This window comes from Budorcas taxicolor, chromosome 8 (genome assembly GCF_023091745.1).
Source record: "Budorcas taxicolor isolate Tak-1 chromosome 8, Takin1.1, whole genome shotgun sequence".
Lineage (NCBI taxonomy): Eukaryota > Metazoa > Chordata > Mammalia > Artiodactyla > Bovidae > Budorcas > Budorcas taxicolor.
In genome coordinates this window covers 87530575-87548805 of record NC_068917.1, presented here as the reverse complement: position 1 = coordinate 87548805, position 18231 = coordinate 87530575, and the positions used below count along the sequence as shown (strand labels likewise).

At 40.4% G+C, this 18231-nt stretch overlaps 1 protein-coding gene across 1 annotated transcript in view; it reads right to left on the bottom strand.

Annotated features, from left to right (window-relative positions):
• Window positions 1–18231, bottom strand: part of FAM120A (family with sequence similarity 120A) — a 116897-nt gene continuing 98666 nt past the window's right edge. The window contains exons 13-18 of the mRNA XM_052644891.1: window positions 14305–14514; window positions 12044–12227; window positions 11319–11456; window positions 9084–9225; window positions 8399–8495; window positions 1–2041 (exon numbers count right to left, since the gene is read on the bottom strand). Coding sequence (XP_052500851.1) covers window positions 1730–2041; window positions 8399–8495; window positions 9084–9225; window positions 11319–11456; window positions 12044–12227; window positions 14305–14514 — 1083 coding nt within the window. The 3' untranslated portion in view covers window positions 1–1729. The remainder of the gene's footprint in view (window positions 2042–8398; window positions 8496–9083; window positions 9226–11318; window positions 11457–12043; window positions 12228–14304; window positions 14515–18231) is intronic.

Below are 18231 nucleotides of genomic sequence, written 5' to 3'. Positions count from 1 at the left end.
TTACTTGCAATGGGCAAAATACTTCTAAATTTTGGTTATTTGACTAAGCTCTGTAGTAGCTGTTTCAATTGGCATTAAACCTCAGTAAAATGGATGTTCTTACAAAGAATTTAAAGCCACACCATCTTTATACTAAAAGAATAAAGATTTTTATTAAGCATTGTAAGTTGCATTCAATAGCCTTCAGATACACCACACCACAACCCATCTACAATCAGTCAAACCCAACAGCAGTTCATTCTTGCACAATCCATGAGTTAGGGCAAAACTCCCTTCAACTTACAGTAAGATCCTACTCAGGTCTTGCGGGCAGGGATTGGGGAATTACATCTCATTTCTGATCACTAATGTGTGATGAAGAGCATCAGGAGAATTATATGAAAACGAATAAGAAGTGATTCTGATTTCAAAGTACATTGTTTGGAAACATTAACAAAAACATCAAAATGATATAAGTATACCTGCTTCTACTAAATTCTTGATGGGAAAGTTCTCAAGAACAAGCAATTTGTTTCCTGCTACAGAAGGGGGGGTTGTTTTTTTTTTTGTTTTTTCTTTTAAAGATCAAAGGGATTTTTTTTTGTTTTTCACAGAATTTCATATTTTGCTAATATGAAGGCATAAAACAGCAACAAAGAACAATAATGCATACAGCAGTGAATACACCAGGGTAATGTTGATATTTGAAACAGCTAGATAATTTGGGGGGTTTTAGAATAAATGCAACAGAGGTCAATAATCACAAAATTTTAAGGTTAGAGCAAGATCAGTCAATGACTAAACAGAGTTAACATCTTTTATAGGACTATTACTGATTATTAGCATTTTTGTTTTGCAAATGGGCACATACTGGTAAGAATGGAAGAAAGGACAATAACATGCATAATATTAACTACACACTTTAAAAATTATGAACCATGCAGAAGTTTAGCTCAAGTAAGTAGCACTAATGGTCTACATCCGATTCAAAACCACATAGTTCATTGATCACAGATGCATGGTATTAAGTCACGAAAAGTTTCAGAACACATTGTGTTGATTTTGAAAGGTCATTTGCATCTTCTATGATTTCAACTTTATCTCCATTTAACTTGCTTGTAAAGTATGTATGATGTACTGTATATTTAAAATCAGCAGAACGGCAATATTACTCTATAATTTTTTGTTCTGATAGTTGCACTTTTTTTCTTAACACAAAAGAACCACATCAACAGTGATGAATTTTAAGTAAGAAAGAAAAACTGTGGTTGTGCCTTATTTCTTTCATAATCATAAAATCAAAGCCTTAGACAAAGCTTTCTTGTGAACAGTAATGCAAAATCAAAGATAATGGCATACATATGGTGCCAAATGCTAAAAATGATATTTTAAGCTATATATACTTAAAGACTGCCAAAATTTGTTTTCTTTATAGTTCAAGAAACACAACTATAGGCTTTTGTCATTAACCAGTTTAAACTTTGTGTGTACTTCATTTTAAGTGTGGGAGTCAAATGCTCTTCATTTTCTTTCTCTCTTTTTGTTTTATTGTAGCATTTTGACTACAACTGGTTAAAACTAAAAATGTGTTGTTTAAATCTCTGATATCAAAGAGGGATCCGAATTTCCAAAGTCCTCATTTTTCTCTTACGGAAAGGAAAAAATGTACATAACTGTAGGCTCTCTTTCTCTCCAGATATTCCTAAATCCTTACCCTTCCAGCATCCTTCACCCTCTATAAAAAATAAGTTTACTCTTCTTTCTTTAAGACAGCTGCCTCCAGAGCATCAGCTCTACGGCAAGCACTGTCTGTACTTAGTGCATTTAAGTGAGGATTTGTATTGCACGTCTTAGAGTCATTGTTCAAGGCACTTTCCGAGTGGCTGGGGGCCCTGGTGTCGCCCGCGCTCCCGTTCATCTGGGGAGCCGGCTTCTCCTCAGCCACCGCTCCGTTTTCAGCCAGGGACCCGTCTGAAGACATAGCGGAGGATTTAGATTCCCCGGATCTCGACTTCAGTTCTTTGGCCACTTCTTCTGCTGAAGCAGCATAGGGAGGCTTGCCCTATTAAAAATGAAAGACAGCAAGCAATAAGGCAGTGTTTGATAAACAGTGGGAGAGAGGAGACACCAACTGAGGCCTGGTGACTCACTGCAGATTCAAGAACAGAACGCAGTGAATGTGTGGCTGTGTCCCTCACTGTACGTACTCTCTACCCTATGGATATTATACACGATAATATACCCTATGCACTCTATTATATACTCTGTATATTCTCTATACAGTTGACCCTTGAGCCACATGGATTTGAACTGCCCAAGTCCACCATTATATGGATTTTTTTTCAGTCGATACGTACTATAGCCCTAAATGAATCTGCAAATGCAGAACTGTGGATATGGAAGAAGGCTAACTATAAAGTTCTCTGTGGATTTTTGACTGCATGTTGTCAAGGGTCAACTTCATAGTCCACATACACTCTATAATACATAAACATTCTATATTCTATGCTCTATATCTGCTCTATTCATTCTGTTATGTACTCTATCCGCTCTGCAGTCTATATACAGAGTAGAACTGGAGGTACCTATCACCCTTGCTTTTAGAGACACCCTCTTGTACACCAGGGGTTATCATGTTTCCTATCTGGGCTCATTTTCACACAGTGTCTTCTCATTTTAGTTTTGAATCCTGCAGTTCGGAAATACTCATGTAAACTTTTCTAAACGTCAATACTTCTGTCATTCTCTAGGAACCTTGAGGAAAGTAATTACTATAAAAACACAGGAGGGCCAAAAGGGAAGAAAAAGAATACTGACAATTTCAAGTAGGTGCTTTCAAATCTCAAAGCCCTCACTCTCTTAAGGTAAAAGTCCACTTCCCAGACTAAACACATACTTGGTGCAGCATTGCCAGTGGGGATGGAGCAGTGCCCTCACAGATGCCTGCTACAGGAAACGCTCCATGGGGCCTGCTCATTAGGGGACCGCCCTATAGTTATGAAGGATGCAGGGAGACTAAGAAGGAAAGACAGCCTGTAGCTGTTTGGAAACAGACACTCTCTCTCTACAGCAAATTCTTCCATAAGCCCAGACCACTGCAAAGAGTCACCCACCACTATAAGCACCATGAGCAGGGGGCAGCACTGCCTCTTGTCCCACTGACACAGCCTCTCAGAACTGCCCCATCAGGATGGCAAGAACAGAGACAGTGGGGCAAGCGACTCAGTAAACAAGGTGCCAGTTATCATCCGTCCTTCTCAAGGGGCAAGGGTACTACTTTCACTTACAATGAGCAACAGGAAGTACCACGGTGAAGCCACACATTACACCAATAAAAGATGGAACAGCATCCCTAAGGACAATGAAATACATCAGAATGGCACGCCAGTAAATGATTAAGACTTCTTCCTCTGATTTTAAAACAGGCTATGACAGGACAGGATGAACAGGAACACATATTAACCCAGGAAAAGCCATCAAGGGAGGTGAAAACCTTAGGGAAGAATTAAAAATAAAAGAAAAAATAATTCCAGAAAGGAACACTAAACTAAAAGAAACACCACTAAATAAACATCATATAAAACCTGAAGGCTAAAGAAGAAAAATTTTAAAATCAGAGACAAAGAAAGGGAAATGTGGGTCAAACTCACAATGAGAGCCCATTTTACACCCACGAGGATGGCTAAACTCAGTAACAGAGAGTAGCAAGGGTTGCCATGGACGTATATAGTATTGGAATCTTCATACGTTGCTAATAGGAATGGAAAATGCAGTCACTTCGAAAATTTTGTGGCTCCTCAAATGCTTAAACACAGAGTTACCATATGACCAAGAAATTCACTTTTACATATATACTCAAGAGAACTGAAAATGTGTCCATATAAAAACTTGCACACAAAGACTACAATTAACAGTGTTCTATTATATATTTAAACGTTGCTGAGAATATCTTAAAAGATACATTCCCATCACAAGAAAATGAAATCTGTAATTATGTGCAGTGATGGATGTTTACTAGACTTACTCTGGTGATCATTTTGTAAATACAAGTATCAAATCATTATGTTGTATAAATGACACTGATATAATATTGTGTCAATTATATCTCATTAAAACTTGGGGGGGAAAACACAAAATATATGTGTTCTGTATATATGTGTTCATAGGACTGAAGCAACTTAGCAGCAGCAGCAGCAACATTATTCATAATAGCAAAAAAGTGGAAACAATCTAAACGTCCATCAACTGATGAACAAGTAAACAAAATGTAGTATTATGTAGACAGTGGCACATCACTCGCAGTAATAAAGAATGAAGTCCTGGTCTGGGGCACAGCAGGTGCATTTACATGGTATGTACAGAGGGCAAGTCCAGACAGAAGCAGATCATCAGAGTCTACGAGGGTGGGGTGTGACTGCTCATCAGTAAAACTTCTTTTGGGGTTTCTTTTGGGGTGATAAATGTTCTGGAATTAGTGGTGATTGCTGTATGATCTTGAGAATACACTGAATTGTACACTTTAAACAGATGAACTACATTAGTATATGAGTCACATCTTGAGACAAAAAGGAATCCAGAGTATGCCAAACACTGAAGACAGAGCACCAGAGATGAAAACAGACCAAAGCAAAAGAACTGAAATGAAAAACAACTAATTCAAGAAAATTTTCTGGAAAAAAAAAAAAAATATGAAATTGTGCTTGGAAACAAAGTATTGCATACTGAGTGCAATGACCCAAGAATGACCAGCACTAAACTTCAGCAAAAAAAAAAAAAAATGAAGGGGTTTGTGGCGGGGGTGGGGTGGGGGGAGAAAACAATTTAGGCATTTAGGTCAAAACAGCAAATGACTTCAAAGGGAAAGACAACTCAATTATTATTCATCTTTATTAGTCATGAGGCAAAGCTTTATGACAGAAGAAAATCATATAACATGTGTAAAAGTCTCTTGAGAAGATGTGAACCAATATTTCTAATTACTGGGAAAATAAACTACTTTCAAATTAAATACTGTTTTCCTAAGTCCTCCCTAGGAACTCACTAAAGAAAAGAGCCTCAGAGGGACAAAATGGAACAGCAGCCTCAAGGCTTATGGGGCACAGGACATAAAGTTATCTACAGACCCTGGATAAATGTAGCTGAAAGGATAATGTACCTTGAACAATGTAGACAGTAGTAGCATAGCTACTTTTTAAAATGTGAGAATGGTGGGGGGGAAATGGGGGAAGCATATACCAACACTTTAATTGTTTTCTGTGATTGTGCTGGTGATGGAAGCATTAGCTATTCCTCAAGGTAAGAGAAACCCAAGTAAGATGGTAGGCACTGAGAGAGGGGACCAGAGGGCAGACAGACTGAAACCACAATCACAGACAACTAGCCAATCTGATCACATGGACCACAGCCTTGTCTAACTCAGTGAAACTAAGCCATGCCGTATGGGGCCACCCAAAACGGACGGGTCATGGTGGAGAGGTCTGACAGAATGTGGTCCACTGGAGAAGGGAATGGCAAACCACTTCAGTATTCTTGCCTTGAGAACCCCACAAACAGTATGAAAAGGCAAAAAGATAGGACACTGAAAGATGAACTCCCCAGGTCAGTAGGTGCCCAATATGCTACTAGAGATCAGTGGAGAAATAACTCCAGAAAGAATCAAGGGATGGAGCCAAAGGATTGAGGGCAGGAGGAGAAGGGGATGACGGAGGATGAGTTGGTTGGATGGCATCGCCAACTTGATGGACATGGGTCTGGGTGGACTCCAGGAGTTGGTGATGGACAGGGAGGCCTGGCATGCTGCGGTTCATGAGGTCGCAAAGAGTCAGACACGACTGAGTGACTGAACTGAACTGAACTGAACAGACTGTGTATACAATGTGGGATGAAATAAATGATGAGTTATGGGATGTTCTAATTTAATCATTCTCTGGGTTCTTAGGAACCAAGATTCTCAGGAGGGAAGAAAGGACATACTGACATAAATAGTAAACATTAAGTCAAATTCCTAAAATTCTGAATTTGAATTAGAAGAGTCAATTTAATTGGCATGGGCGGGAACAGCAGATTACATGTATGTATGTTTCCATGTGCATTGTACATGAGTGTGCATGGGTACACCTTTCCCCTCTAGATCTGTTCACAGGAAAAGCCCAGAAATGGTGATTTGGTCTAGAAGAAAGAACATACAGATGTAACAGAGATGAGACTAAATAAAAGTCTTATAGTCTTCAGTTTAAACTGGAAACATCAGTGTGAATTCAAGAGAATCCTACCTTTAAAAAATATAATAAAAAGCATATCATTTGTGTGTGTGTGTTTATATATATAAAGAAATAGGACTGTGTGTGTCTGTGCACACAGAACACTAGGAACTGTGATTGACACTGTGGCCGCGTATGTCCATCAGGGAGTGCTCTTACTGTGGTCTTGAAATGCCGTTTCTCACTAAAGAAACCAAGAAACAAAGAGAAATGACTGTCACTGGTGTGCTGGGCTGGGTGATACACCAGACAGGAAGTTACTGAAGACTAGAGGTCACAGCAAAGGGTCCCAGTGGCCAAGGACAGGTGAGTTGAGCTACAGAACCATGTGTTGAGCTATAGCTTTCCTGAAGGTCTGTAACACTGAGGCACCAGATGGAAAGCGATGGGAAGCATCTCTTTATAAAAATACCCCAATAAAGAAAAACAAATGATGGAATGAGAGTATCTTCATTTTGCAATCTGCAGCATATGAACGGATCAACAGGTTCTGACACATAAAAAAAGATAAGCAGACAGGAAAGCACAGGAGCCCACTGCAGTCTTGCCACAGGGACAAACCGAAGTACAACGAAGCATCCAGATCCAGCTACTCTTGGGCAAGAAAGGTCAGAGTCACACAAGGAACAGCACCGTGAGTGTGCACTCAGCAAAAGCCAGGATCCTGAAGGTGAAATAGCCTGAGTTGTCCTTCAGTTGATAAATGAAGGAAAAAAGGGAGGAAGGGAAACCTGTTGATTCAGAGAGACTTAGAAGACATAGCAAACTAAAAAAAACTAACACAATTCATCAAGTGTCTAGGAAGGCACATATGAGCGATAAAAAACCAGAAAGTGACAAGGGAGAAATAACAGAGTGTAAAACTCCAGGGTTGTGGTTATGTTGTGCAGAGGGAGGCAGGAAGTTAGTGTTGTGACTGGGCCTGTGAGGCTCTCAGAAAGAGCTGGGAAAATGCTATTCATCACATAGGTGATGGCTACACGGCTATTTGCCTTATATCTCATTAAACTACATTTTGATATATGTGTGTGTGGTTTTTCGGTATCTAGGTTTTATAATGAAAATAAAAGTGCTTAAGCAATATAGAGATACATATTTCCCACTACTAGCTCAGGAAAGGCCCTTGTACCCACCAAGGATGATCGTAATGAAAAACCAGAGGCATTTTATAAGACAAGCTCCAGGCTAGAGAAGTAAGAAAGAAGTTCTCCTCCTTCTCATAAACCTGCTGAGAGACTGAGAGTACCTCTGGCTCAAAAGAGCATTTTGATGAAGGGTGAGGACGGTCAGGGTGGGACTACAGGGAAGCCGGAATGAGCTGAGGACCTCCCCCAGCAGGATGCTGCACAGCTAACAGGGGCTGCCTGGACCTGTTTTCAGGCAAGAGACTGTTTCTGTACTTGACTTATTTGATGTATTTCATCAAAACGGAAGCTATCAAGATGCTAAGATCACCTGGCAAAGGCAGAAGTTTTATTTTCTCTTGGCCAACTATTTCCAAATAAGGACTATTAATTAATAAATGAGTCACATAAGGGTACTCCTCTTAATGCTTACAAGGATGCTATGAGAAAAAAATTGTGTACTTTGATTAAAGCCATAATTCAATAAATGAGACAACGTAATACAGTGTTAAGGTTGATTGGTCTTTTTAAAACATCATTCTCAAGGGCAAATTAATCAGAATCCAGGTCCTAAAATGGAGTATCCAGAGTAGAAGAAAGTTCTAGCTCTTTCATGAAGACAGACATGTGACTTCTTTATTTTCTCATGAGCGGATCCTTTATGGAAGAACTAGTCAAGATGGTGGAGGAGGGGAAAAAAAAACCAACACTGTTCTAGCATTTACAAAGTCACAACTTCTTTTTAAATCCTAAATGTGCTTTACCTAAATAATATAGATAGCATTAACAGCTTCTGGATTATTCTCAGCTAAATTCCCAGGGACAGCACACGAACACGCGCTCACACTCTTTACCCCAAACGATGCTAAAACAGTCTGGGCTTGCGGGAAAGTGGGTTTGAAAACCACCACGTGCCACTATTGGGTCAGAAGCCTTCCAGCGGGCCCCTCTCTGGTCAGAGGCCCTGAAACACTGGCCGGGGCAGAGCAGGCGCCCAGCAGTGAACTGGCCACTAGCACTACGTGGTGCTATTACCTGAATCGCACCCTGGTTTTTATAGCCTCTGCCATAGTACCTTCCACCTCTTCCAAATGTTCGGATCACTGGAGTGGAAATAACGCCTCTTGGACGCCTAAAACACATAAAAGAGGACAAAAGCAAACAGACTTGTATCTGTTCAAGGTAACATTTAAAATAATATCGAATGGATTTAAAGGTGTCTAGTCTATGCTATGGAGAAGGCAATGGCACCCCACTCCAGTACTCTTGCCTGGAAAATCCCATGGACGAAGGAGCCTGGTGGGCTGCAGTCCATGGGGTCGCTGAGTCGGACACGACTGAGCAACTTCACTTTCACTTTTCACTGTCATGAATTGGAGAAGGAAATGGCAACCTACTCCAGTGTTCTTGCCTGGAGAATCCCAGGGACGGGGGAGCCTGGTGGGCTGCCGTCTATGGGGTCGCACAGAGTCGGACACGACTGAAGCGACTTAGCAGCAGCAGCAGCAGTCTGTGCTATAGGAAGCACAGACTTTAATTTCTGGATAATTATTTAACAATGGTTTAAATAATTACATAATGTTGTATATAATGGAATCCTACATAACCACTAAGAATATATTTAATAACATAAAGATGTTACCAGTAAGCATATAATTAAAGTAACAGGTAAAAGGTTGGTTTTATTTACACAAATACATTTTCATTGTTCAGAACTCACCCTCTTGCTGGTCCTCCAACAGAAACTACCTGCAGGGGGAAAGGCCCACGGCCTCCTCGGCCCCGTCTGCTCCCAGCCCAGTGGCCAACCACGGTGCCAGCTATTTCTAGCTTCCCTCCCTGAGAAGGTATAGGTTGGATTCCTGCACAGAAGTAGATGAAAAAAATCTTGACAATCACAGAAACAGCAAAGAGAAAAAAGCAAGCAATTTCTTTTCAAATGTGGTTTCTACTTCATATGAAGCCCTTTCTCTTCCTTTGTAAAGACTTCTTGTTTATTAAGTGAACTACCTTTGCACAAAGGTTTTAATTGATTTTAATGATTTTAAGTTGTCATTAAAAATATATCTGAAAGTAAGACAGCTGTGTTGGAAGAAATCACAACTGAAATTAAGTTATGGCTGAAAAATGAGTACCGCTATTAGGCAGAAACAGATCCAATAAAGTACTGGGTGTACATGGCACACCTTCCACATTATCAAGATAGAAATCTGCAAATTCAAATGTTTTCCTCTTTGGGTAATTACTTAGACTTTACTACCTTAACCAAACATTACAGAAATTAATCAGTAAAGCCAGCCTGTTAACTCTTATTGTGTTATTAAATGATAATTTCCTTAGGCAGGGTTACAAATATTCCTTGTATTCACTAATTGGTAGTGTGAATATTCCAAAGTTTTCTAACTTACCTAAGAAAATGCTTAGATAATTAATTGATACCAAAATTTCTGATATAAACAAAACAAAATAGAACCTCAAGCATCTTCTTTTCTGGGAGATGGAAAGGATTATAATAAATTCTGCATCATCCTGGTGTTAGCCATGATCATTAACAGCCAGGTAGCTCTGTCCAACAAAAGCTACAAATAAGTCTTACATTTTCTAGTAGCCACATTAAAAAAGTAAAAACACAGGAAGTAAATATTAATAACATATATTTTATTTAACCCAATATAACCAAAATAACATGTAATCAGTATAAAAAACTACTAATGAGACATTTTGCATTCTTTCTATGTTAAGTCTGTGCGCTTAGGACACAGCTCAGTTTGGATGAGCCACAGTTCAAGTGCTTGAAAGCCACATGTGGCCAGCGGCTACCATACTGGACAATGGAGATCTGAATTCCAGACACAATTTGGTAGAAGTTGGGAAGCACGTTCCTATTGTCATTTCAGACTAAACCACTTCTGATAGAGCAATGTTCACAGTCAAGACTCCTCCACAACCCCCAACAGTATTTTATCACAACTGCAGGCCAGCATGAGTTTCCAGGCAAGGGTTGCAAAAAGCTGAAGCTGATTGTAAAGCAGAGAACACACATTACTGTGCATTGTGTGATGCACAGTAACAGGAGGAAAGCACCCTGGAAAGCCAGGAAAACTAAGGGGAGGCAAGAGCAGGCATGCAAGTCCAGCAGAAGAAAAGTGGCTTCCACAGCTACAGAGAGAGGGCAGCGTTCACCCAGAAGAGTATTACTATTACAAAAGATGTCTCTAGTAGCTTCTGTAAGAACCCAAGTAACTCAACTGGAAAAATATTTCTGATCAAGAAAGGCTTGCCTATCCTAAAAGTTCTTCAAAACTTTATTTGAGTAATCCTGTAACACAGACTTGACAGTCAGGTTTAGATTTGCAGTCCCAAAATGTGGCATTTATGACAAAGTTACAAGTCATGGGCTTCAAAGTACAGCAAAATCACAAGATGATATTTCAAAACTCAACTTTTTCTCACCCTCACAAGCCTAATATGAATGAGAAGAGAAGCAATGGAAATTTAAACCAGACTATTAGACTTTTCTTTACTAATATTTCTCTGAAACAAACTATGAAAAACTCTTCTATGCCAAGAACTGTACAATGCCCTTAGATTCTTCTACACAAGCGTGATCCTCTTTACCTTACAGAGGGCTGTTAGAGAACACGAAGGCAAAAAAAATGTCCCTGGGAATGAATGGGCAACTTGTCTATCACAGGAGGCAATGATTAGGAGACAGGTGCACAGAAGGGCTGTGTGTGGACACTGGTCCCGCTGGAGACAGAGATGGGTCAGAGCAAAGCTGCCGCAGAGACCTGGGGGAAGGCAGAGGCTGGCAGATGAGCAGCAGCAAATACCAGAGTGGGGGCCTATCAGAAAGGACTTGGTGCTGGAGTCAGGACAGACAAGGAGGAAAAGCCAGAAGGAGCGGGAAGCTGCTGGTGGAAAAAAGCTCCAGGAGGAGTTGTGGCATAATTACCGCCCTGTGACTTGCTAGTCCTGCTGCTGTCACTGCCTGAGAAGGCTCCACAGTGTCCTGTTGCTGTCGCCACTCGGAAGGCACGGTAAGCGCCTGTCGCTACAGTTTCCCCATAGGGGCTTCCAAAGCCACAGACTCCTGTGGGACCCGGGTGGAGAGAGATGGGAGAAGCCATGAGGAACTGGGTTCAGGGAAAGCCAACAGTGGGCTTTCAGGCAGAGAGACCCCCATGTCCTTCAGTTGTTCTTACACCATCAGCTGCCAGGGAAGAGCCTCCTGACCCTTCTGCTCACCAGCAACACAGAAATGTCACCTTGCCTGCTCCTGGAGGAGCCTCTGGAGACCAAACACTATTGCTATGGGCTCTGCCACAGGCTTGGGAGGCAGCCTTAATGGAGGTCAGCCCCGCTGATCCCACAACATGAGAAAATCTTAAACCACAAATGTCAGCAGAGTTTTTGGCTACACTGACCAATTTAAAAATCATATCTCTGCAATAGCTTCGATAGCTCCCACTCCCTTTCCCATACGTCATCTCTTCCAGGATCAAGTTTGTTCCTTTCTAATGTGAAGAGCTGTTGCTGCAAACTTCATAACTAAGGCTGAGAATTATTTACAAGGTCTCAACATAGCAGGATACAGCTCACTGAGAAGGCCTGCATGTTATGTGTGTGTCTGTCTCCCCACACTAGCAAGTCCGTACCTACAGTGGTGGACACACTCACCTGCAAAGCCCCGCCCTCGGCCCTGGGCCGGGGGGACGGGCCCGAAGTGCCGTGGGTACACAGAGGTGGGGTAGAAAGGCAGCGCCGCTGGCGGTGGGAAGGGGAGTGGGTGGCTCTGCCGGGAGAAGTTCAGCCCTTCCAGGATGCTTTGTCGCATCTTTTCTACCTTGGCAGCTTGCTCGGCCTGGAAGTCAAGGACTGGCATGTGAAAACTTCATTCACAAATTCAATTCAATTGAATTGGAATGAACAGGAAAGAAATAAGACATGCTGACCACTATGCTTCGCCTACATGTGTGTTAACCGCTTAGTCATGTCCTACTCTTTGTGACCTCATGGACGGTAGCCTGCCAGGCTGGACGGTAGCCTGCCAGGCTCCTCTGTCCGTGCTTATTTACCCATAAATAACACAGCCACAATCTGCTCAGTGACACTTTTTTACAGAATGCAATGTTGCTGCTGTTGTTGTAGTATAGTCGGTAAGTCCCGTCTGACTCTGTGACCCCATGGACTATGGCCCCCCAGGCTCCTCTGTGCATGGGATTTTCCAGGCAAGAGTAACTGGAGTGGCTTGCCATTTCCTTCTCCAGAGGATCTTCCTGACCCAGAGATCGAACCTGTATCTCCTATGTCTCCTGCATTGTCAGGCAGATTCTTTACCACTGAGCCAGCAGGGAAGGCCACAGAATGCAAACATGATCACAAAAGCAAAAAAAAAAAAAAGCCAAAAAAAAAAAAGATACTTTATCTCACAATCTTATAAAACAAGAATTTAAATTTCTACCTTCTCAGTATATCTTTAGATGAGAACCACTTACTATAAAATTTATTAACTGAAAACAAATTTGGTTCTCAAAATCAATGACTAAGTCCAGACAAGTCATGCTCACAGCCTTCCTTCCACTCATGCACCAGGGAGTAGATGATGCCTAGTTCACATCTTTAAGTTTTACTTTCCTAATCAATTTAATTTTAGGTCAAACATTCACTTTACAGAAAAGGAACTGAGGCAAAGAGTAGTAGATGCTTCTTAAGGGATGCCTGGAGCTCTTTAACAGAGAAAGGACAATAGACCAACTGACCTGTCCATGGGGCTACCAGTGAGGTAGCCTGCACAAATGTGAACAATACAACTTGCGTATGTCAAATTATACTGAGAAAAAACACTGAGTGTCTTTTGTTAATAAATACATAAAAATGTATGTGCTAAGTCGCTATACCAGGAACCAATCTTTAATCAGAGAACCTGAAAACCTGCTTACTCTGTAAATTTGTCTTTAAACTGACCTTAACTTAAGCAGCATGTGGAAGAATACATGTTTTGTAGTCTAAGGTTAAAAAGCAAAAAGCTTGCAGCATATGTGAGCTTCTTTTATATACAAAGAGACAAGATAACCTCATGACCTAATTCACTTTATTTTTAAATTAGAACTTTAAAAAGTACAGTCAATCCTGACTATTCATGAGTTCCACATCTCTAAACTCTGCCACTTGCTAAAATTTATTCATAAACTCAAAATTAATACTCCTAGCATTTTCATAGTCATCTGAAGACATTCGCTGAGTGGAATAGAGCTTGAGTTGCCACCTAAGGTTAAAGAAAGCACAGCACTGTCTTCATGCTTCAGTTTTTATACTGTAAACATGTGTCCAGTCACTGTCTCCTTAGTGCCACAATTTCTGTGTTTTTGTGAATGATTTTGCTGTTAGAATAGCACAGTGCTGAGTTTTGGCTAGTGCTTCCAAGTGCCAGGCTGTGATGTGCCGTACAGAGAAAATGCGTGTGTTAGTTAAATGAGCTTTGTTGAAGCTGAGTTATAACATTGCCAGTCATAAGTTCAATGTGAGTGAGTTAACCATATATATGCATTAAGAAGTATTTAAACAGAAATATACATAACACAAGGTTATTGTCTTATTGACTGACTGATGAAGACAATGCAACGGAAGGCTTGCAGAACCCTAACCCTGTGCAAAGATTCCGTATTTGCTAATTCAGTGTTCAAGGTGAATTTATACAGTACAATTACTGTGAATAATGAGAACCAAGTGTATGTCCTGGGCTCAGCTCATGTGGGCACTGAATTGACATTTAGTTACACACTGGGCTGGGCTCAATCTAAATTAAATTCTTGTTGCATGGGCTCATTACAAATTCAGTAGAAAAGACAACAGATTAGCTAGTGAACATTATTTCATTCTGGTTAGAAGTGGCCACCCCCTCCTCCCTGCCCCACCCAGCCTGCTTTCCTGCAACTGACCTGACCATCACAGAGGTCGATGAGTGGGGTCTTTTCCCGGCTTGCTTTGAGGAGTTTGGACTGGAAGAGCTTCCCATCAAAATACATCCAAGGACAGCAGTGTTCCCAGGGTACTGGCTGGCCACATGCGTCGTTTGCAAACAGGGCCATGTCCACGCCACTCATGAAGAGAGCTGACAGCTGAATGCCTCGGGGGTCGAGGTTCTCAATCTTTAAATGGAAAAGAATTATTTCTATGGAGTAAGAGTACTACAGCATCCAATTCTTGCAATGTCTGACTATAACTCTCCATGGGTCATAAGGACACCCCTCAACCAAATGCCCCCTAAGTAGCTCTATCACTACCTTACAGTGACTTAACACTGACCTGTCTGAACAGAAAGACTTTTTATGTTATTTAACAAATTTAAGTTTAAGAGGCTGTTCTATAAACATACTGAAATATTTCAATTTGGAATTTGTGAAGAGTTATACAAGTGTAAATCAATACTGTGTTTAAGGTAGACACATGACAAAGTAACTGATCATTAGTTTAACTCCTTAGCAGTTACTCATTTATGAAATAAAATTTTATATTGCAGATTCTAAACACTGGTAATATATTAACAGAAATGTGGTAAAAAAGGAATATTCTATTAAGATTCTGCATTTTTAAAGTAGTTATCTTAAACAATTATTTGGAAAGAAATTACTTGGTATAATTTCATTCTAAAGCTTGTATTTTAAAATGTCTACATTATTTTATATGTTAATGTTTTAGATAGCAACTTATTAATGAGACTGTCAAAATGTTTTAGGAGAAATGGATAGCTTATAAATGAAAGAACACAACAGCAAAAACACTGTATCTGAACCATGCAGACTATCAGAATCTAGAGACTTGCATTTCTGGGTTCTTTTCCCTCAAGTCATTGGTGCTGTGAGCCTCCCTTTGTACACACAGCCCTTTCTTCTAGCATCTAATGCACAGGATAAGAAACACCGACAAATACAGTCAACTCTTGATTATCTGTGAAGGACCTAGTTTGTGGATTATCCAGGACTGAGTTTTAACTGTCCTGGTTTCTGTCTTCCCACCATGCATGCTTATTTTCTAAGGTTATGGTATCTTGAGAATGCAGTCTTTATGTGTACCAAACTAAGCAATGCCTAACTGTGGCAGGTAAACGAGCTTTTCATTAAAGAGAAAAAAGATGACTCCAGTGCCAAATACTAATGAACTTATGATTATCTGATGTTTCGTGCTGTCGTTGTCAACATTCCCCATTATCAGCTAACACCATATTTTTCGACTTAAAAAAAACCAAAACAACACAAAAAACAAAACGAAGTCAATGCAGTGAAGAACTTCCTGAACCTGGACAAGCCTGTCCCTCCCAGGCCACGCCTGCTGGCTTCTGCTTCTCCAATGTAGTGCTGGAAAGAGTAACTAATAAGCATATTCAGTTGAGGGCAGGTGGGTTCGGGATGATAGATGAATTTTTACATTTATGAGCAGAAAGCGGGGCGGGCGCAAAATGGAAATAAAAAAGTCACCTAACTTACTTAGATCCCTACTGATCCTGCCTCTCTCTGAGTCTCAAGGCAGAGAGAGAGAGTTTCTCCTTCCTAAACACTGACGCTGTGGGAAAGTGTCACAGCAGCGATGCCAGCCTGAGCTTGGGGGCTGCCCGTGCAGCACCCATCTCCTGGCCTCTCTGCAGGGACGATGGCAACTAGGCCTCTAGCTGCTCTCTTGTTGCCAGTCCACAGTTGTCCAGGCCAGGAGAGGGGGGCCTGGTCAAGGCGGAGGGGAAGGCAACGGTGCTGCTGCTGCTGCTCTGAGAAAACAAAGTGGCAGCAGTGTCCTTTGGGGAAACTAGGTACTACTGCCATTTCTTAGCGACTGGAGGTGCAGATAATATGCACCCTCAGGCCTTACTTAACTAACAGGGCTCAAACCCACTCTGGCAGATGGCCATCTGAGCACTGAGGCTAAGAAATCAGAGCTGGAACACAGAGGCACCTGAGTTAAAACAAGTAACTTCCCAGTGAGCTCATGGGAGGAATGGCTAAGTCTACCTTATCCACACACATATGTATTTATTTTAAATGACCTTATCATTACTTAATGAACTATGTTTTTATGGGTTTAAGAAATGATTTTCAAGTCAATTAGTTTTAGAACTAGCAACTACTATTAATTCAGTAAAGGAAAATTCTTAGAAACTGTCTAAATAAAGTGAATAGAATCTCAATTACTGCGTGGATTCACTTTAGTCAAAAAACTTTTTTTTAATTTTAATTATTTTACATGGTACTTTATATTTCATTCCCTAAATGTTAATTTTATACATATAACACTAATATTTATGGGGTACTTAATAAATATGTATCAGATACCACACGAAGTATTTTTTCATTCATTATTTCATTAACATCTCAACAACTGTATGTGTGATACTGCTGTTAGAACTCCATTTCATAGATGGAGAAACTGAGTCACAGAGAGCTCAAGGTCACAAAACTGATAACTGGTAGCACCAGAATCTGAACCCTTGATCATAGAAATGGCTGTAATATTCACATCTTAACCTCATTCTATAGAAATGGCTGTAATATTCACATCTTAACCTCATTCTATAGAAATGGCTGTAATATTCACATCTTAACCTCATTCTCTTATACCAAGGAAGATAAAATATCCACCATTATTCCTCAACTAGAAAAATAGTGACAAGATTTTCTGATCTTACAGGAAACACAAATATGGAATGTATCTCCAGCCAATTAGTTGAAGAACCAAATTCCAGTGCGGTTTACTTTGTCCAACTTCTAATTACTGGGCAACAGACTCTTACTTTGATTTGGCATATTTACCTATATGCACAACAATTCTTACAGGTATCACAGACATGCTGCACGTCCCTAATACTGTCTTTAAAGCTCTTCATTTTCCATCTTTTAATTCTGCACTTGGCATGTGAAACTGTTAAAAGAATTTAAGGCAATTATAGGGATGTCAAGAGCAAGGGAGAAAGAAACTGGATAAATATTAAAACTGTACAAAGATCTTTCTCTTCATCCTTTACCCACCCTCCTTCAAATACAGCATCAGTGCTGATTTTACCTTAGTCTTTATGTTTGTGCTGGTAACCTAGAAGAAGTGCCAAAAAAAAAAATAATAACAGGGAAAAAGTGAGAGCTGTCAATCACTGAGCCACGGAGAACATTCAATTGTTCAGGGTTGTGGCGGGAGGACAGAGAATGGACAAGATGAAACTCTTGCAAATTCATTTAAATCAATGGTTTCAACATCTTTTCCCAAACCTCCCATCAGAATAGCCATCAAGAGGGCAAACTGTCAAAACTAGGTCTTTTCTTTCTCTTCTCCTCTTATTCTCAAAGCACATGATGGCAAAAATGGGAGAAGAAAAACAGGATCTGGGCAATCCACAAACTGGATAATGGCCTCTAAAACAACAACAAAAATCAAGAGTTGACTATATCCTAAGCAGGAAAATGGTGTTTTATAGAAAAGCATTGTCACTGCTTTTGAAATATCAAAACAACTTTAATGGTTAAGTGAAAAAGCCATTTTGAAATTTACTTTTCTATCACTGAATTTTGGGACTCTCAGTCTCTGCATAGGGATTTTTGTTCATTTAAATAATGATTAGTTCTCAATCTGATAACTGAGAGGATCACTGATCTTAAAAAACAAAACAAAACCAAACACCCCAACTATTTCTCCCCCCAGTGAATGCTGTTATTTTTCCCTTCCAGCTCTTTCAGAATTTATGGTGCTCGTGGATGAAGCACTAATGATGCAGGCTGTCCTTGGTGAAAGGAACATAGACCTCCAGACCAGCAAGACCCAAAGGGAGAGTGGTGGGCTTGAAGTAACTGCACATAAAATGGGTCTTTCTAAACACAGCTCTAGAAATG